Source organism: Vombatus ursinus, unplaced genomic scaffold (genome assembly GCF_900497805.2).
Source record: "Vombatus ursinus unplaced genomic scaffold, bare-nosed wombat genome assembly UNPS02014789.1, whole genome shotgun sequence".
In the NCBI taxonomy this organism is placed as follows: Eukaryota; Metazoa; Chordata; class Mammalia; order Diprotodontia; family Vombatidae; genus Vombatus; species Vombatus ursinus.
This window is the reverse complement of record NW_020954567.1, coordinates 20,380,492-20,401,920: the sequence shown is the minus strand read 5'-3', so window position 1 is coordinate 20,401,920 and position 21,429 is coordinate 20,380,492. Positions and strand designations below refer to the sequence as shown.

Sequence of the window (21,429 nt, the reverse complement as noted above, 5' to 3'; positions counted from 1 at the left end):
CATTTTTTTTTACCATCCTCCTCCTCCTTACCAGGAGCAATCAAGAACTGCCTCTTAAGTGTTTCTGAACTTCTGCAGAATCCTCAGAGTTCATGCTGCATGACAGGATTACAGATGTTAGAGCATTTGAATGAAGTTTCCTGGCATTTTCAGTAATAAATTATCATGAATGAGAACACATACTGAATTCCATGTTGTAGTAGGCTGAACTCTAGCAATATTTCAGTATATTTCATTCCAACCAGGAATGTATGTATCATATATAGGTATGTATCAAGCCTTCCCAAGCTCGGGAACTATGACTCTTCTGGCAATGGAATGTCCCTGCACTTTCATATCTATGGAGAGTCATCTTGATCACGGGAAGATCTTCCTTTCCAAGTTCAAGTTCACTCAACTCATTCATACCACACTTGAGTCTCTGTCCACTCTACACTCCACGGTCAACACTTGCTTCGTTGTTGCTGAGTCGTTTCTGTCATGTCCAATTCTTTGTGAACCCACTTGGGGTCTTCTTGGCAGAGACACTGGAGTGGTTTGCCATTTCCTTCTCCAGTTCATTTTACAGAGGAGGTAGCTGAGGCAAACAGGGTGAAATGATCTGCCCAGCGTCCCAAAGCCAGGCTTGGCACGATACCCACTGAGCCACCTAGCAGCCCCATTTAAACAGTACAGTCCCAATCTTATATTCCACTGTCTTTCATCTCCTTAAACACCTTCTCTGCTCATAACGACACACTGGGTGTACAAACACTGTGTACTTTCTCTGTTACTATTCTTAGGTGGCAAAAGCAGTATCAAGCCAAATGGTTACACCATGCTTATGTGGCTCACTAAAAATTCATACTGATTCTCTAGAATCACAGACAATGAATTATGGAGTTGGAAGAACTAGCAGAAGCTGAACAAGAATCCTTTCTATTGCACCTCTGACACATGGTCATTCAGCCTACGCCTCAAGTGGGAAGGGAAGCCTACCTGCCATCTCCTGTGGGAGCTCGCTCCATTTTAAAGCAGTTCTTGTTGGAAAGTCTTTCCTGCATCAGGCTACAATCACAGAACAGGCTAAGATCCCTCCTGTACATGACAGCCCCTTTAAATACTTGAGGAAAGCTATTATAATCTCCTAAGATCTCTGTTTAAGAAGAAAAGTCCACAATTCTTTCAATGGATCCTCCTATGCCATAAAAGCCCTCCCATCTTCTTATGATACTGGTCACCTTCTCCGGTCTAATTCTAGTTTGTTAATGTCCTCCTGCAGACGTGGTCTGACCAGGATACAACAGGACAATCATCTCTCTAGTTCTAGACACTGTGCCTTTATTAATGCAGCCAAAGACTGCACTCTCTTTTTCAGCTATTAAGTCTTATATTGAACTAAAACCTCCAATCAGTTTTTTCCTCACATAGTCTGGTGCTTACTGTGCCACTTTCACTTCTACAGCAGAATTTTTTAAAGCAATGATAACTTTTTTTTTATCCCTATTAAATCTTATTTTAATAGATTTCATCTGTCATTCAAGCCTGTCAAGCTATTTTTGGGACTTGATATTGCCCTTCAGTTAATCCCTCAGGTTAAATGTTTTTATCTAAGTCATTGATAAAAATACTGAATCAAGTAGGCCTAAGCATAGATCCCTAGGGGCACTGCACTAGAGAGTTTCCATTAATTTGAAATGGCCCTATTAGGATCACTTTTGGTTCCAAATGATTAGTCCTAAATGTACCTAACTACTATTACTCAGCCCAGTGCTTATCATTTTGTCCAAAAGAATATCATGAATGACTTTATCAGACATTAAATGAGTGCTTCACTGCTACTAGACAGGAAACAAGGGGTTTTGGGGGGTTATTTTCTTGTCTTATCTCAAGTACATGTACTACAACAGTTATTTCAAACCTCTATGCTGACTGAGCCTCATTTGAAGTATTTACACTTAGATCACTTTGTTCCAGGTACCACATTTTTGGAAGGACGTTGGCAAAAGTATCTAAAGGAGGATACTGAGGAGACACAAAACGACAACATATGAGAAGCTGTTGAAGGAGCTCAGAATGTTTAGCTCAGAGAAAAGAGGACTCTAGGTAGGCCATGAGAGCTGTCTTCAAATACTGAAAGGGCTGGCACGGCAAAGAAGAGTTCGACTTGTTTTGATTGAGTTTTAGAGAATCCACTAGTGGAATCTAGAAAAAGACACATTTTGGCTGAGCATAAGGAAGAACTTATTAAGAATTAATGATACCTGAAGAGATATGAGAGGACACCCTCAACCCATCCCTTCAGAGGCAGGAGGTCCACAGGTGTTACACCCTGTATGTTTTCAGACTTTTTAAAATGTATTGATCAGTTGGACCGTGTTTTTTTCCCCCCTCTATAAATACTATTTGTTATGTGAGAAAGGTCTCTGGAAGGGGCAGGGGGATGGATACTGGGGACAAACCACGAGAATGTAAACAACAGAAGACATCAATATAAACTTACTTTAAAAAAAGAATGCTTGGGGCAGCTGTGGTGCAGTGGATAGAGCTCTGGCCTTGGAGTCAGGAGAACCTCAGATCAAATCTGGCCTCAGACACTTGATACTTACTAGCTGTGTGACTCTGGGCAAGTCACTTAACCCCAATTGCCTCACCAAAAAAAAAAAAAAAAAGAATGCTTCCTAAAAATGACTGCCTCAAGGCAGTGAATTCACTGAGAAGGCCTTCGAAAGGCAGCTAGATGACTACAATTTGGGGGTGTCTAAAGGGGGTATTCCTGTTCATATACAGCTGGATTAATGGACCTTTGATATCCTTTCCAAAGCTAAGATTCTCCGATTTTGATTAGCAAGGTAACGTTTATGTACAAATATGTGTTGTAAGGGTATCGGAAAACAGTTCAACTTTTCAAATAAATAATTAGTGAGTAATTTTAATTAGTTTAGTTTCTTTTCCCCACAACAAAGGTAGCTCAAAAGTAGATTCCAGGTCAGGTAAAAGTTAACTGAATTGCCTCAGAAGGCAGTGAATTCACCACCAGTTAAAGGCTTTCAAAAGGTAGCTAGATAGCTGCTATTTGAGGGTGTTGTAGAGGGAAAGTGAGTATATGCTAAAGTTTTAATTAGGAGGGTTATGATGCAATGAGATTTCATTATATGTAATAGATAGTGTTCCCAAAGCCTTAGTTTTAAGCTTTAACATTTTAAAACTGCACCAAGACTCCTGGGTCCTCCTATACAGAAGTTGCTTGTGAGATCTCATTTTTCTAGTCTAAATGTTACTTTCTGCTAGAACTGAAAAGAAGCAAGCACCCCGAAAACAGACACAATACATACTGAGTCAGGTAAGGTCGGCGCAGCGTCAGGCCCTGGCTGTACTTCCACGTCCTGATCTTCTGGCGGTTCCGCACGCCCTCCTCCTGGTCCATCATCTGCTCCAGCAGCGTTTGATCATCTGCATTCATGGGAGCCACAGAGATGTCTCGCACAGCACGAAATTCACCACAGTTGTTTAGATGTTCATTCTCCAATCGAAAGAAATTCCACACAAACCGCCTGTGAAGTGGGGGGCAGAATGAGCAAAGAAAAAATATTTGTTATAATGTCAAGATGTACTTCAAAAAATATTTCCTCTGCACAGCAGAGAACGAAAGAAAACTTACAGGGAAGCAAAGAAAAGATGGACAGCTCTCAACACAAAGTGTAGTATTTACTACATAGGCTTTCTTGAAACGGAAATTTATTGCTATATATTTTGAATCTTCTCTTATGTTCTGCTGTGCACAAGACGTGCTTTTTTCTTTTCTTATTTTGTATTTAAGTTGAAAATAAAAGAAAAAAAGTAAAAAAAAAATTTCCTCAACAACAACACAGCAAAAACTTCCAATATAACCTTTAAGAACCTAGCTCTGTAACTAGAAATCTAGTACATTCTTTGAGTACAATAAATGGTGTGCAGATCAACTAGCAAAAAATTCCCACAGTATTTCTTTATATACAATGGTCCCAAGGGTTAAGCAAATCAGTTTCAAAGATCTATATATTCTGACATCTGCAACCTTCTGGATTACCAAATTTCTATTTATAGAAACAGAAGAGAGTGTATAAATGGGGTGGGGAGAAAGGAAAGAGCACAGGGAAATTCAGTTCTAAAATATCTTGGTCCTACCAATAAACAAATTATTTAAGATTTGCACATTGAGAAGTAATACAAATAACAACCACTTCTATCACTGGGAAAAAAAGTGACATTTCAGGGAACTTGCTTTGAACTGTTGGTTTTGACTTACAAAATCTACACTTCCTGAAGCACAGGACAAGATTAATGTAGTTTTGCTAGAGTATAGAACGCATAAATAGTGATAATAATGAAAGCTCCCATTTACTAAAACCTTATGGTTTGTGAAGTGCTTTCTTCACAACAATCTTACAATCTGGAGTAAGTAACATCATCTCCATTTTATACATGAGGAAATTAAGCTTTAGTTTCTTCGAGAAATTTGTCTATATTCTATGGGCACATCAGCTAGTAAGCAGCAGAGCTGAGACCTGAACCCAGAACCCAGGCCTCCTGCTTCCAAGGTTAGTGTTGTTTCCACAACACTCTATTTCCCAACGAAGGGAGCAATGTAAGCTGAGTCTGGAAAGGGCCTTTAATGGTAGAATGAGGAGTTTACATTTTAGTAAGCAGGGAGTAGTGAAGTCCTGGAAGGAGGGTGGTGTGATCAGAACAGTACGTTAGAGAGATTATGAGGACAATATTGAGAAGACTGGATGCTGGAATACTGGTGAAGCAGCTACGAAAACTGCCTAAAGAGATGAAGGCCTGAACTGTGTCAGAAGTAGAAGAGAGGAGTTAGTGAGACACACTGTTGGAGTAGAATCAAAAGAAAGTGGTAACTGATTGGATGAGGAGACAGCAAGAGAGACAGGAGGAATGAGAAGAGAGGGAGAGAGTGCAGTGACCCTGAAGATGAGGGAAGAGGGTAGTCAACAGGATTAAACACTTCAGAGAGATTAAAGATCAAGACAGAAAAATGGTCATTGAATTTAGTGACTGAAAGTCACTGCTGATCTTGGAGCTGTTTCTGCAAAGTGACCACATGGTATATGGATAGACCAATAGATTACAGAATCTGCAAGAGATAAGAGTAGGAGTTCAATACTGTCTCTCATAATTTACCAGTTGTATGACCCCAGGTGGGCAGCGAAATGGCGCAGTAGAGAGAGTGCTGGGCCTAGAGTCAGGAAGACCTGAGTTGAAATTTGCTCTCAGACACTTCCTAGCTATGTGACCCTGGGCAAGTCACTTCACCCTGTCTGCCTCAGTTTCCTCATCTATAAAATGAACTGGAGAAGGAAATGGCAAACCACTCCTGTATCTCTGCCAAGAAAACTCCAAATGGGGTTATGAAGACTTGGAATCGACTTAAACGAATGAACAACATGACCAAATAACTTGAAAGTCCTGTGAGCCTTAGTCTCCTCCACTGTAAAAGGGGTATATTAATACCTGCAGTAACCATACCTAAAGGTTGCAAACGAGATACCCTAAGCGCTTTGCAAACTTCAAAGTGCTCTATTATTGCCAGTTATCATTATGGAACAGTGAGGAACAAAGACAGATAGAAAAAGATTGAAGAATAAGTAGGTAGTGAAAAAGTAACAGCAGAGTGTAGACTATTCTTTTTAAAAATTCATCATTAAGAGAGAAGAGAGGACAATAACTTGGGACAGTAACGAGGTTGAGGGAAGGTTTTTTGAAGGACGAGACATAAGAACGTGTCTGAGGAGGCAAGAGAAAGAGATGATTGAGAAGGGATGTTTTATGAAACAAAGTCAAGAGGGATGGCTTGGGAGATCAAAGGTGGAGAGGGACTGTTCTGGGAGAGAGGAGGGCCATATCATTCTGAAACTAGTGAAGAGAAATTAAGGATTACTGAGTGCACTGAGAACTTTAGAGGAATAAGGGAGGGAAATGAAGGGACTCTCATTAGCTCCATCTTTCTGATATAAAGTAGGAGGCAGGTTCATCTGCTCAAAATAATGTGGGAAGCAACAAAGTTGAGGTTTGGAATATCTCTTGCAATTAATGTGCTACAGAAGAGAAAAAAACAGAGTCAGTGTGAATCAAAGAAGGCAGGAATCCCTTACTTATATTGCTGACCTTCATATATAAATAATGTGACATCTTGGGTTGTTTTAGGTCAGCATGTTATTAGGCTATCACTCGTCAAAAACAACTTTCTGTCATCATTACTAATATCTTGCTTTTCAGAAATACAAAAGGTAATTTATGTTAAAAAAGAGTTACTGTTTTTTAAAAAAGAAGGAAACCAAAGAAGAAGCTTTTGTTCTTTTCCCTGTTCCAAGCCTGGGAAGTCTGACTGAAGCTTCAGGGGTTCAGCCCTACTTGGTTACTTCATGGCAGCTGGGGAGAGTGAACAGAGCCAACACTAAAGCCAGAAAGCCCTGGCTGCGTTCAAGGCCCGACGTGGGCACTGGGAGGCTCTGTAATCCTGGGCAGATACTGAAAAGTCTCTGAGACTCAAGTTGTAGTGAGGATGCTCATCTACTCTGGTAGAAGGAGTTTCATCACCTGGGAGTTCCCTATACCAATTAAATTATGGGTCAAGTCTCTATTTGTCTTTATTTGTCTTAACACAATTACCTCTGCATCAGCGTGAGCTGGAAATGCAGGTTCTGACTTAAAGGCATATTCTTAGAATCAGCCAGTTCATGTTTCTTGAATTAGTGATTTTCTGATTGATTTATAAAAAATAAAAAATTCTCTCTCTTCCCTGGTTAAAATAAATATAAAAGAAAAATTTCAGTTCATTCACTTACCGAAAAACCTCAAGGGGAGCAAATACAGTAGAGATGATCTCCCCAACATGAGGGTTAAGATTCAGGGTGATGACATAGACTCGGATAGTCCAAGAAAAGCGCAGTATCACATCCTCAATGATGGCGGAGTAATAATAGGCCTGAAATATGACAGCAACATAGGGAAGATTACCAATACACTGTATACAAAGCAAAGAACAAAGAATTACATTTACTTTTTGTGTGCTATGCTCCACAAGGTTTTATTAAAAGTCCTTGTCTTATTAAAAAAGGAGAGATGGCTGAATTTTCTAATATGCAACTCAATGCTGCTAATAGAGCAATAAACAAATAATTAACTTCGGGAAATTAAAACAATTTAAGTTAACAAGGAAGCTCAAACTACAATTGCCCTTCAAGACAAAAAACACTACCACAGTAATCTAAAGAAAACGGTTACAGAAACAGAGACATTTATGAATGACCAATTTATAAGATTCTAATACTGTGTAATGACTAGTTCATTAATTCCACAAGACATTTCCATTTATTAACTTCCTATATCTTTTTTTTGGGGGGGGGGTGAGGCAATTGGGGTCAAGTGACTTGCCCAGAGTCACACAGCTAGTAAGTGTTATGTGTCTGAGGCCACATTTGAACTCAGGTCCTCCTGACTCCAGGGCATGTGCTCTATCCACTGTACCACCTAGCTACTCTTATCCTTTTTTAAATATATAACTACTTAATTAAAGTAGCCTTAACTTAATAAGAATGAAAACATTCTGGTCATTTTAAAAAATTTGAACTTTTTTCCCCTCTCCAGGATCCTACTTTCTCTCCTCTCCTCTCCCTTGTGATAATTTATTTCTAGTTCTGTGACAGTTGTATGTTCAGTTTGGACTCTTGTTCCGTACATTTTTTAAAGAGTGGCAGCCCAGTTAAGTTTCTGACTATATCTCAGCCTCATTCTCATCCTGTAACTCCCATCCTGTCTGGGGTTTCCTTACCCTGGAAAAATCTATCTACTCCCCCATCCTTCTTATCCTGGAATATGCTATCAGGCCAGCCCCTTTCTCCCACTGGCATGTTCCTCCTGGGTCTCCATTTTGGGGAGAGTCCCAGACCAGTTAAACTTCCTTCTCCTCCTGGACATGACTCTGACTTTCTGGACTTCAGTACTACATCTGTGTATGGGTGCCTTCCTTCTTCTTTTCCCTTGCTTTTCAGCTCCCTTTTACGTGTTCTTTACCCCCATTACAAAGTATCCTTGAGGGCAGGCCTTTCTTTCTGCTTGTATCTGCATTCCCAGCACTCAGCACAGTGCCTGGAATACAGTAAGTGTTTAACATAAACCTGGTACACACTTGAGAGCCTGGACAATTGGGGAAGGCAGCTTGGTACACTGAAAAGAATGGGAAAATGGAAGACTGGGATTCAAATCTTGTCTCAAATACTACATGTGTGACCTTAGAGAATATTGCTTCACCGGCTAGGCCTTCGTTTCCTCAACAGTAAAATGAAAGGGTTTGTACTACATGGTCTCTGTGGTTCCTTCTAGTTTTACCTTTAACTATGCCTAGAGAAAGAAATAGGCTAAACCATTCTATGTCAGTGGTGACATATATCATCTTCAATGATCAATTAATAAATCAATCAGTAAACATTTATTAAGCACCTACCATGTGCAAGGAATTGGGCTAGTTTGCTGAGGATACAAAGACAAAATTGTAAGTCCCTGCCCTCCAGGAAGTTAGATTTTATTGGGGAGATAAGACGTATATACAAATTCAAAGTAATGGGGGGGGAGGAAAGTGCTAGAAATGAGTAATCAGTAAAGTTTTCATACAGAAGTTTGCATTTGAGCTAAACTCTTAAAGAAACAAAGAATTCTAGGGTGCAGGGGTGAGGAGGAAGTACATTACAAGTATACAGAGCAATGCACAGGCACAAAGATGGAAGAGAGGAGTATTATATGTGTGAGAAATAGCAAGAAAACCAGTTTGGCTGGAGTAGAGCAAGAGGAAAGGGGGAGTAAGGTAGACTAAAACTGGAAAGGTGAGCTGGGGTCAGCTGTGGTAACATGTCTATACTATTTATACTTCAAGGACCCACAATTTTAGGAGTGAGTGTATCTCCTCCATCGGTGAAGATCATAGCCCTTCTATATGATGGAAAGACTGCCACAGAGAGGCGGCCATGGCTGAAAATGTTTTCAAACATGGTTGGGATGGCTTTGAGAGCACAGGAATACAGCCCACAGCTGGCTGCTATTGTTGTTCAGCAACCATAGCACACCAAGTCCTTCTGTCTTCCACTCTCTCCCAAAGTCTGGTCATGTTCAAGTTCATTGTTTCCATGACACTATCCATCCATCTCATCCTCTGCCATCCCCTTCTCCTTTTGCCTTCAATCTTTCTCAACATCAAGGTCTTTTCCAGTGAGTCCTGTATTAGGTGGTCAAAGTATTTAAGCTTCAGCTTCTGTATTTGTCCTTCCAATGAACAGTCTGAGTTAATTTCTTTAAATACTGACTGACTTAATCTCCTTGCTGTCCAAGGGACTCTTAAAAGTCTTCCAGTACCACAATTTGAAAGCATCAATTCTGCAGCACTCAGCTTTCCTTATAGTCCAACTCTCATAGCCTTACACTATCACTGGAAAAATCACAGCTTTGACAAAATGGACTTTTGTTGGCAAGGTGATGTCTCTGCCTTTTTAGTATGCTGTTCAGATTTGTCATAGTTTTCTTTCCAAGGAACAAGTATCTTTTAATTTCATGGCTGCAGACATCATCTGCAGTGATCTCTGAGTCCAAGAACATAAAATCTGACACTGTTTCTATTTATTCTCCCTCTATTTGCCAGAAGTGCTGGGACCACCAGTTGCCATGATTTTAGTTTTTTTTTTAAATGTTAAACTTCAAACTAGCTTTCACACTCTCCTATTTCACCCTCAGCAAGAAGCTTCTTAATTCTTTACTTTCTGCTATCAAAGCTGTATGTATCATCTCCATATCTGAGATTGTTATATTTCTCCCAGCAATCTTAATTCCAGCTTTTGATTTGTCCAGCTTGTAACTTTGCACAATGGACCCTGCATATAAGTTAAATAATTAAGGTGACAATATACAGCCTTGTTGTATTCCTTTCCCAATCTTGAACCAATCAGTTGTTCCATGTTCAGTTCTAACTGTTGTTTCTTGACTCACATATGGGTTCTTCAGTAAACAAGTAAACCGCACCTCTTATCACAATTTGTTGTCATCCATACTTTAGAGGATGTAGAGGCTTTAGAGTAGTCAATGAAGCAGAACTAGTTGTTTTTATGGAACTCCCTTGCTTTCTATACTATTCAGCAAAAGTTGGCAATTTGATAACCAGTCTGCTCCTCCAGTAATTCTTGATTCACATATTGCTGAAGCCCAACTTGCAGAATCTTAAGCATAACTTTGCTGGCGTGTAAAACGAGTGCAACCATTTGATAGTTTGAACATTCTTTGGTATTGCCCTTCTTTAAGATTCCAACGTAATCTTGACCTTTTCCAATCCACTAAACACAGTTGAGTTTTCCAAATTTGCTGGCATTCTGAATTTAATGCTTTAATGGCATCATTTTTTAGGATTTTAAACAGCTCAATTGGTACTCCATCACCTACATTAACCTTATTGTTAACAATGCTTCCTTATCAGTGATGTTAAAATCTTTCTTGTATAGTTCTTCTGTATATTCTTGCTACCTCTTCTTAATCTCTTATACTTCTGCTAAGTCCCTACCATTTTTGTCTTTTATCATGCCAATTTTTGCATGAAACATTTCCTTGATATCTCTAGTCTTCTTGAAGAGATCTCATCTTTCCTATTCTATTGTTTTCTTCTATTTCTTTGCATTGCTCATTTAAGAAAACTTTTTCTCTCCTTGCTATTTTCCAGCATTCTGCATTCAGTTGGGTACATCTTTCCTTTCCTCCTTTGCCTTTCTCTTCCCTTCTTTCCTTGGCTATTTGTAAAGTCTCATCAGACAGCCATTTTTCTTTCTTGCTCTTGTTTTTCTTCGGGATGTTTTTTGTTGCTGCCTCCTGTACAATATTGTAAACCTCTGCCCACAGTTCTTCAGACACTCTGTCAGATCTAATCCCTTAAATAGTTTCATCACTTCCACTTCATATTCATAACGGATCTTAAGTCATACCTACATGGTCTGATGATTTCTCCTTCTTTCTTCAATTTAAGCCTAAAATTTGCAATAAGAAACTCATGATCAGAACCACAAGTCAGCTCCAGGTCTTGTTCTAACCGAGACTGTACAAAGCTCCTCCACCTTTGGTTGCAAAGGATATAATCAGTCTGATTTTAATACTGACCATCTGGTAATTGTCTACATGAAGAGTCACCTTTTGGGCTGCTGAAAAAGAGTGTTTCCTATGACCAGCAAGTTATCCTGACAAAACTATATCAGTCTCTGCCCTGTTTCAGTGTGTACTCTAAGGTCAAACTTGACTGTTATTCTAATTATCTTTTGATTGCCTACTTTAGCATTCCAATTTCCTATAACAAATGTGACAACTTTTTTTGGTGTTATTTCTAGAAGGTGTTGTAGTTCTTCATAGAAATAAGCAAATTTGGCCTCTTTGGCATCATTGGTTGGAGCATAGACTTGTATTAGTGTTATGTTGAATAGTTTGCTTTGGATTCAAACAGATATCATTCCATCATTTTTGAGATTACACCCTGGTACCACTTTTCTCACCCTTTTATTGCTATGAAGGCTACTCCATTTCTTCTAAGGGATTCTTGCCCATAGTAGTAGATGTAACGATCATCTGAATTAAATTCACCCATTCCCACCCATTTAAGTTCACATCCAAGATGTTGATGTTTAATCTCTCCATCTCTTGTTTGACCATATCTACCTTACCTTGGTTTACAGATCTTACATTCCACGTTCCTATGCAATATTGATCTTTATAACATTGGACTTTCCTTTCGTCACCAGATACATCCAGTGTTTTGGTTTTCGTCCAGCCGCTTCACTCTGGAATTATTTGTAGTTGTAGTTGCCTGATGCTGGTAAACAAAGCCTTTTTGGCTTGGGAGAAGCTGACAGAGCTTACTCCCATTGGCACAACCTTGGAAAACATAGGTCACCTCCATACTGAGGTTTTTTACTGAAGCTTTTCCAACCTGAGGCTTTCGACACAACCTTTATTAATGTTCACATGACTTAGTGGAGTACAAATAAGACAAGATTCCAAAGTCAAGGAAAATCTTAAAATGAGGATTACATTCTGAGCCAAGGGCTCAGAACATGCCTGTTCTCTGTTCTCTTGGAAAGATACAGAATCTTTAATTTGGGAGTCCTTCAATTTTTATTTTGCTAGGCAGGTTCCATAACTATCAAAAAAGATATCACAGGAAAATACTAGTACCTCTTACAGAAGATAAAATTAAATTCACAGTTCAGCTCTATTCACAAGATGTTCAACTATTCCATCCCTGAGCACTATATGCCAAGAAGCCATAGCTGAGCTTTTAAAAATTTATAATATAATAGCTTATAATTAGAAAGTGCTTTGCAGGAGTAAGGTACTTAGACATTTGTTATTTTATGCATCCTCACAATAACACTCAGAGGTAGGAGGGAGAGGATTTGTACCTGTACTTTCATCTACCAATGAAGGTCAGCACTCTCTCCAACTTATTGTCTTAAGAGAGTTATCTGGGTCACTTGTCCAAGGTCACACAGCCAGTATGTTAGAGGTGGGACTAGAACCCAGGTCCTCCTCACTCAGGCTTACTCTTTATCTACTGCACTCTCATCTGCAATGGGTAATTAAGTAGTAGCATCACTCTACAAATAACTAAAGTTAAGCCTTAGAAATGTTAAGTGACTTGCTTTAAGGTCCCTGAGCTAACATGTAGTAAAAATAGGACTTGTCTTCAAGTCTTCTAGCTCACATCTTTTCATGATACCTCACTGACTTTGACCCAATACATTTGCCTGGCAAAGAATGACACTGAATTATTTCAGTAAATTATCTCTCTAGTTTGTGTAAAGATGAGAATTTCTTTTCACAGTATAAAAGACGCAGTCTAACTTTCTGAGTTTGGGTGCCAGCATAAATTGAGCTGCCCAGAAGACACACCCAGACAATTCTTAGTGATGATAGTGAAATAATTTCATCACTTTTAGTCACAGCAGCATGGTGGAAGAGAAAGAACATCAATAAACATTTATTTAGTGCCCACTAGGCGAGGCACTGTGTTAACTGCTAGACACACAAATATGAAAAAGTTTCTCAAACAGCTAACAATCTAACGGGGGAAGACCACATAAAAGGAAGGTAAAAGGTGCGGGCAAGTTAGAGGGGAGGGAAGGTATCCAGGGTACAGGCATGTTGGAGGACTCTAAAGGAATGTAGTCAGGTGGGGAATGATGAAATAGCTGGCCTGAGCCCCTTTCTGAAATGGAGTAGGAAAAGGCATTCTTCGCTCTGCTCTCAGATTTCAGGTCTAAATTCTACTATTTATTCTCCATGTGACTGTGGAGAAGTCACAGCCTCTCTAAACCCAGTTTCCTCTCTTAAAAAAACAAGGATAGTGACAACTGTGCTCATCACCAGGTAGGCCACAGAATGATGAACTGTTCAGCCTCAGCAAAACTCCTAAACCACCTACTAAGTTGTAAAAGGGAATTTGCACTGGTGAAGGAAATACTCACACCAATGATTCTTGAAGGACTGAGGTAATATGTTTACCACCCAGCCTCCCAGGGGTTTTGCATTTTCCCTTTAAGAATCTTAAAATATTTTTTAGTGACTGCTACTATAACAAACACAAATTTTAACATCTATAACCTACAGGTGAGAAATAATAATGATATCCAGAATACGCTTAATGCTTTGACCTATAAGGTATTTTCTTTACAATTATCCTAATTAAATTTCTTTGGATGTGATTAAGCCTTTTGGATTCTGCATTAGTGAAGTATTAGCTATACTTTTCCACTTCCTATCATCTGCAAATTTAATAAGCATGTCAATTGCCTCTTTACCTACGGTACTAAATAAAAAACAAAACAAAACAAAACAACCCAAGGAACACTGGGACTTCACTGAGCCCCAGAGCACACCACTCCTCCTCCTAGCTTCACTCTGAATTACATTATGGTCTAGGCCAAATCTCTCCATCCTCTTCCTAAGAATAATGTGAAAGGCTACCACAAATTTTGTCAGTCAGGCATTTATGAAGTGGCCACTATGTACCAGGTACTGCACAAAGTGCTGGTGATCTAAAGAAGGCCAAAAAGTCTCTGCCCTCAAGAAACTCACATTCTAATGGGGGGGAATAACTAGGTATATATAAGATGTATTCAGAGTAGATAGACGGTGACATGGGAGGGGAAGACCCTGGTATCTGGGGGCCCAGGAAAAGCCTCCTGCAGAAGGTAGATTATCCTGGAGAGATGGGCTGAATACTTCCACAGTGTTCTCAACAGACCATTATCAACCAATGCTGAAGCCACTGACTATATACCTCAGGTTGAAGTCAATCCTTCTCTAGCTGAACTTCCTACTGAAGAAAAGGTATTGAATGTCATCAGGCTACTCTCATGTGGCAAAGTGCCTGGTGCTGACTCCATTCCAGCAGAGATTTACAAGGCAAGGGGTTTGCTGCTCATGCAAAAGCTGACTGCAATCTTACAGGTTATAAGGCAAAAACAGGTTATCCCCCAAGAGATCAAAGATGCCTCTACTGTCTACCCCCATAAAGGAAAATGAAATAGGTTGCCCTGTGACAATCACGGTGGGAGAGGAGGGGTGTCTCTCTCTTAGACTTCGCTGGCAAGATTCTTGCCAGAGTCTTTAAAAGGCTGATCCTTTACCTGGAAGATGGTCATCTACCTGAAAGCAAGTGTGGCTTCAGAAAGGGCCAAAGAATGGCTGACACAGTGTTTGTTGCCTAACAATTCCCGAAACAGAACAGATGTCTGTATACAACATTTATCAATCTAACCAAGATCTTTGATACTGTCAGTCATGAGGGCCTGTGGAAGATGATGGCAAAATTTGGTTGCCCAGAGAAGTTCATCAGTATTGTATACCAGTTTCATGATGGCATGATTGCACAGGTTCTGGATAATGGACAATGCTTTTGTTTTTTCCCAGTCACTAATGGAGTGAAGCAGGGCTATGTGCTTTGCTCCCAAGCTTTTTAGCAAGATGTTTTCCCAACATTGTTAGATGCATTTAATGAGGAGGAAGACAACATCAAGGTCAATTACCACAATGACAGTCAATTATTTAACTTGAAAAGGCTACAAGCCAAGACTAAAATGGATGAAGAATTGGTGTGTGAATTTTTGTTCGCAGATGATTGTGTACTTCATGCAGCCTCTGAGGCTGAGATGTAGAGTATGGATTGATTCTCTGCCATTTGTGCTAAATCTGGCCTATCAATTAACACCAAGAAAACAGATGTCCTCCACCAGCCAGCACCACATCATCCATACACGGAACCATCAGTTACAGCAAATGGAGAAATTCTGAACGCTGTGGTAAATTCACTTACCTTGGTAGTATTTTTTCGGGGGAGACACACATAGATGATGAGGTTGATGCACACACTGCCAGAGCTAGCTTAGCATTTGAGAGGTTCCAAAATAATGTGTGCGAGAGAAGATGTCTTTGGCTGCCTAACTGAAGGTTTACAGAGCCATTGTTACTGACCTCATTGCTGCATGCCTGTGAAACCTGGACAGTCTACTTGCGCCATGCCAGAAAACTGAATTGCTTCCATTTGAATTGTCTTAGGAAGATTCTGAAGATCACCTGGCAAGACAAGGTACTAGAAACTGAGGTCCTTTCTTGAGCTGAACTGCCAAGCATTCAAACTCTACTGCAGAGAGTACAACTCCCATGGGCTGGCCATATTGTTCAAATGCCAAATGTATATTTGCCTAAAAGATGATTTTATGGAGAACTCATACAAGGTAAGTGTTTTCATGCTGGATGGAAGAAATGATACAAGGACACTCTCAAGGTCTCTCCGGAGAACTGTGGTATCAATTGTGAGACATGGGAGACACTGGCACAGGGTCATCCAGCATAGTGTGTCCACATCAAAGAAAGTGCTCTTTGTTCTATGAGCAAAGCAGAATTGTGCTGGCTCAAAAGAAATGTGAGATGCACAAATTTAGAGACATCTCCCTCCCAAAAGGTCATATGGATTACTTGTGCCCAACCTGGAGTAGAGCCTTCTGAGCTCTTATCAGTATGTTCAGCCATAGATGGACACACTGTACATTGACCCTAACACTGTGATGTCATTTTGGTCCTCTTCAAGCATGAAAGGCAAACAACAACATGAGCTGAATCTTGAAAAAAGCCTGGGCTTCTGAAAGGTGGAGCAGAGGAGGAAGGCATCTGGGGGAAAACTTGTGTGAAGGCACAGAGACAGGAGACGAAGGGCAATGTGCAAGACCAAGGCAGCTGGAGTGAAGAGTTAAACAGAGGGAAGTCAAGTATAAGAAGACTGGAAGACTAGGAAAGGGCCAGGTTGTGAAAAACTTTAAATGACACAGAGGACTTTAATCACTTGGTGATCTCATCAGTTTCCATGTATTCAATTATCATTTCGATGAAGACTATTTTCAGATAGCTTTATTTAGCTCTAACCTTTCTTTTGACCTCTAGTTACATGTCTCCAACTATGTTCTGGACATCTCAAACTAGACGTCTCACAGATATTTTAAACTCAACACATCTAAAACTGAACTCATTATCTTTCCCCCCAAACTCTCATCTACTCCTAACTTCCCTATTACTGTAGTTTTCTGGTTGGTCTACTTTCTTCAAGTCTCTTCATGTTCCAGTTTATCCTCTATACTTAGCCATCAAATTGATCTTTTTAAAGTACAAGTATGATCATGTCACTGCCTCCCACACAGTCAACTCCAGTGGCTCCCTATTGCCTAAAGGATCACATATAAAATCTTAAGTTTGGCTTTTAAAAACTCTTCATAACCTGGCCTCTTATTACATTCCAATATACTTACACTTGATTCTCTTTAACATACTCTGAGATCTAGTGACACTGGCCCCACACATGACATTTCATTTCCAGACTGGGCATTTTCATTGGCTGTCTCCCGAGGCTGCAATTCTTTCCCTTTTAATTGCCACCCTCTGGCTTCCTTGGTCCAAGTAAAATCCCACTTACTAGAGGAAGTCCTTCCTAATGCCTCTTTATTCTAGTGCCTTTCTCTCGTTAACTATTTCCTATTTGTCCTGTCTATGCTTTGTCTGCACACAGTTGTTTGCATGTTGTCTCTTCCATTAGACTGTGAGTTCCATGAGAGAAGAGACTGCTTTTGGCCTTTCTTTGTATACCTAGCACTTAGCACAGAGTCTGGCACATAGTAGGCACTCTGACTGGACTGGGTATGTTGTAGGTTAATTATATCTTCAGTATTTCCACCACTAGTAATGCTGTTAAAAAAGGAAATAAGTTTAGTCTGGTATGACCTTTTCTTGATAAAGAAATGCTGACTCATTATGATTATCACAATCTTTCCCTGAGATTCCCTCCATAGTAGCTTTTTATGGTTAGGTTCTTTTCTTCTTTTGCTTACTCTTCCAGCTTTCTGACTCTGGACTTGAGTTAGGGTTGGGCTCTGCACACTTCTAGGGTGAAGGTCAGGACTGAGCTTCTGTTCTTGTCCCCTACTTTCACAGTACAGGCTGGGGACCTGCAAGCTTTCAATGCTCCCAAGAGATGTAATCTCAGGTGAAGTCTGCTCACAGCCCTTCTGGTCTGAGCTGAGTAAATTTCTAATCCAAGTTTAACATTACCAGGTTTGAGTCTGTCAGCTTGTCCTTGGTTGGGAGTTTTAGTAGGCTACTGTTGGACTCAGCCAGGATAAGCCACTGGGAAACTTTATAGGTTCAGGGTGACTGAACTGAAGTCCCTTTGATCTGAGATTCCTGCGTTGTTTATTCCACTGTAGGCTCCAGGAACCTAGAGTGGAGGCTAGAAACGAATCCCTGCTTTGCTCCTATGATCAAAGTCACATAACTACTGTTTGTTTCTGAACTTGTTCTTTGCTCATGTCTTATGACCAACTATGAGACTGTTCCTCTCCACTACCTCTAAATGCAGGTGGTTCTCCTCCTGTGTGTACCTTGGATCTGTGACTGGGAACTGGGTGATGGAGGTGTAGGTGACAGAGCTGGCAGATTGCACCTGTTCCTGCACCCTACTCTTGTTCAAGAATCCCCTAAGCTCTCTTCTTGTCCCATACTTCTTTCCCTGGTACCTAGTTTTGGCCATCTTTTGTTCCCTACATGCTGCAATGCTCCTGGCCAGACCCTATCTCCAGGGTTTGCAGATTTCTTTTTCTCCCCCTAAGCCAAAAAGGGCTAGAAAATGCCTCACTGGGATTTTTTTCCTTGGATTTCTTGATCATAATTCAGTCTAATGCATTTTCTAGATCTTTGTAGGAGAGGAGGGGCTCTGCTGTATTGCTTCCTGCTGCTCCACCATCTTGACTCCATCTTTCCACTTCTTTTCCTTGTTCTTTCAACACCCAAGGATGTAGCTCATCTGTGTTAGGTAACTTGAATATCAAGGGCAGCTAGATGCTTTCTTACTATTTCATCACTTGTTTTAGATACCATCTTCCTATTAACCAATTTTGTTCATTTTTTTTTCTAGTAAAAAGATGATCTCTTACCAATTTTATCCCTTTTGACACTATTCACAGAATAAAACATGGGGAAATGAGTCAAGAGTACAGATCACAACTCACACATAAACAGAATGCCTCCTATAATATACACAAATATCCAGCTTCTGCTACAAGATCTTTAATGACGAGTAATCCCCAATTTCTGAGATAGTCCATTTCTATTTTTGCAAAGTTCTAATTGTTAGGACAGCTGTCATGACAGCAAACCTCAATTTGTCCTCCATTACTTTCACCCACTGTTGCCAGTCCTGCCAACAAATCTAAGTCTTCCTCCACATGACAACCCTTCAAATACTTGAACACAGCCGTCATGTCTCCCAAGTCTTGTCTTTTTCTCAAGGGCAAATGATCCCAATTGCCCCACGTGATTCTCATATAGCACTTAACAATTCTGGTTTTCTTCCCTTGGATGTTCTACAGTTCATCAATGTCCTAGGCACTTTGGTGACCAGAACTGAACACAATACTCCAGAGATGGTCTAAACAAGGCAAAGTACAAGAGGTCTATCTTAGCTCTTCACATCATGCCTCTATTAATGTAGCTCAATTCTATGTTACCATTCTCTGCTGCCACAGCACACTGCTGGCTTATAATAAATTTGTAGTCCTCTAGCTCATGGATTTCTTTTTTTGGTGGAAATACTGCTATCTAACCATTCACCTTTCATCGTATGCTTTTGAGGCTGACTATTTGAACCCAAGTGTAAGACATTACCTTTATCCTACTGAGTTTCATTTTTATGAGATCCAACCCAATGCTCTTTCCTGTTAAGAACTTTTTTTTTTTTAATTCTGACACTATCAACTTGATGAGCATGCTATGAATGCCTTAATTCAGATAACTAACAAATTTTTAAAAGAGTCCTTCACAGATCCTTGGCTCCAGACTTTTTTTTCCCAAGCTACTATAGGATCATTAATGATTTTCTCTGGGCCTGGCCCTTCAAACTAGGTCTGAAACCAACTAATTCTATACTGTCTGGCCCATGTCACCATCTTTTCCAAAAGAATAGCAAGAGAAAGTTTACAAATGCTTTGTTAAAATTTAGATTAACTAAATCTACAGTGTTCTCCTGTTCTAATTGTACCCCAAACTGGAAAGTTCATTCCATGCCCTCCATGCATTCATGTGCATGTGCATTCATGAATGCCTCCAGGCATTCCATGCCTGGAATATACTATCTTCCTTATCTATACCTCTGAGAATCTTTGTATTTTTTCGAGATTTGTCTCATACAATGCATTCCCCACAAAGTCTTACCTGATTCCTTTAGCTGTCAGTATTTTTCCCCCTCCCCAGAGCATGTTGTATTATACTTATTTTTGTCTATGTTGTATCCCCTGCACCTGCCACGGTGCTTGCCATATAATGGGTACTTAATAATGAATAATATTATCAGTGATTTTTTGAATTTTTAAGCAAATAAAAGCAAGAACTGTGTTCCCCCCCTTTCCTTCAACGTCATTTTCCAGGAGACAGTTAAGGAACAACCTTGCATTATTATTACTATGAATTAACAGCAGCAACTGGGAATATTTGAAATTTCCATAGAGAAATATTCATTCATTCAATTAAAGTAGTTCTTGTACGCAACCAAGACAACTAAAAATGAATCGATGAGAAGTGTATTCCTCATCTGGTCCATGGGTTCTCAATCTGAGGTCTACTGGCAAGAGGTCTATGGATAGATTTCCAGGGAGTCTGCGAATGGCTATTGGAAAAAAATTAAATATTAGCCTCTAACTGAAGTTTAGCATTTCCTTCAATTATTGAATAACTGTTTAATTATTCTTTCAATAACATAAAACAAAACATTCTTTTGAGAAGGCATTCATAAACTCATGAAACTGACAAAGGGGTCCGTGAGACACACAAAAAAGATTAAGAACCCTAACCTAGACAATGATCATCTAATACCTACTATACAGGTTTGTTTTGAGGAAAGCATTCTGTAAACTTTAAAGACCTTTAAAAAGGTGAGTCATTCCTATTATTGTAGCTTGATTATTGTTTTGCTCATTGCTATCAATAACTAATATCTAACATTTATATAGCATTTATTATGTACCAGGCACTGTGCTAAATACTTTTTTATAAATATTATCTCATTTGCTATTGTGAATTTACCTTCCTTAGCCTTTCTAGAGTCACTGTTGATTCTTCCATCTTTAATCCTCCATCTATATCTGAAATAGCCCCCCTCTGTCAATTAACATCACAGCTCGCAGATTCTTCATAGTACAATGTAGACGTTTTAATGGCATTCTAACATAGCGCAGGAAAGAGACCCATTTAAAAAACAAAATAAAAAACAATTCCTTTTTTACTCAACCAGTGATTTCTAAATGTTTTCCCAAAGAAGTTGTATAAAAATTTTATGGGTTCTTCCAAAGAACACTGGATGTGGACCTGAGTTTGAATCTGGAGGACCCGAGTTTAAATCTTAGCTTTTCCACTTACTAAACTTATTTTACCTTGGACAAGTCATTTAACCTCTCTGTGTCCCAGTTTTTTCATATGTAAATTGAAAAGGCTTGACTAGGTGACCTCTGACATCCCTTCCAGCTCTAAATCCACGACTACGACAAATACATAAATCACATCCTGTTACAATGAATTCTAAGAGAACATCACAATTGTCCACTGGTTGGAATGGGATCTGGTTATGAGAACTTTTGAAATTAGTGGGTGGGAAGTATTTCTGCTAAACTGATCTGCTTTGTGATCATATCTGCGGCATTAGGATTTGATCTACAGCACACGAAAGATTAAGTGATGAGAAATAGAACGATATAACGGAAAAAGAGCTAGATTTGGAATCAAAAGACCTGGGTTCCAACTCTGGTTCTACTTGCCATTTCTGTGACCTTGGGCAAATAA

The 21,429-nt window shown here is 39.6% G+C and overlaps 1 protein-coding gene across 1 annotated transcript in view; it reads right to left on the bottom strand.

The window, feature by feature from the left end:
- The window catches only part of XPR1 (xenotropic and polytropic retrovirus receptor 1), a 220,640-nt gene that overhangs the window by 10,521 nt on the left and 188,690 nt on the right, over window positions 1–21,429 (bottom strand). Inside the window, exons 13-14 of the mRNA XM_027868455.1 lie at window positions 6,825–6,964; window positions 3,315–3,533 (exon numbers count right to left, since the gene is read on the bottom strand). Coding sequence (XP_027724256.1) covers window positions 3,315–3,533; window positions 6,825–6,964 — 359 coding nt within the window. The remainder of the gene's footprint in view (window positions 1–3,314; window positions 3,534–6,824; window positions 6,965–21,429) is intronic.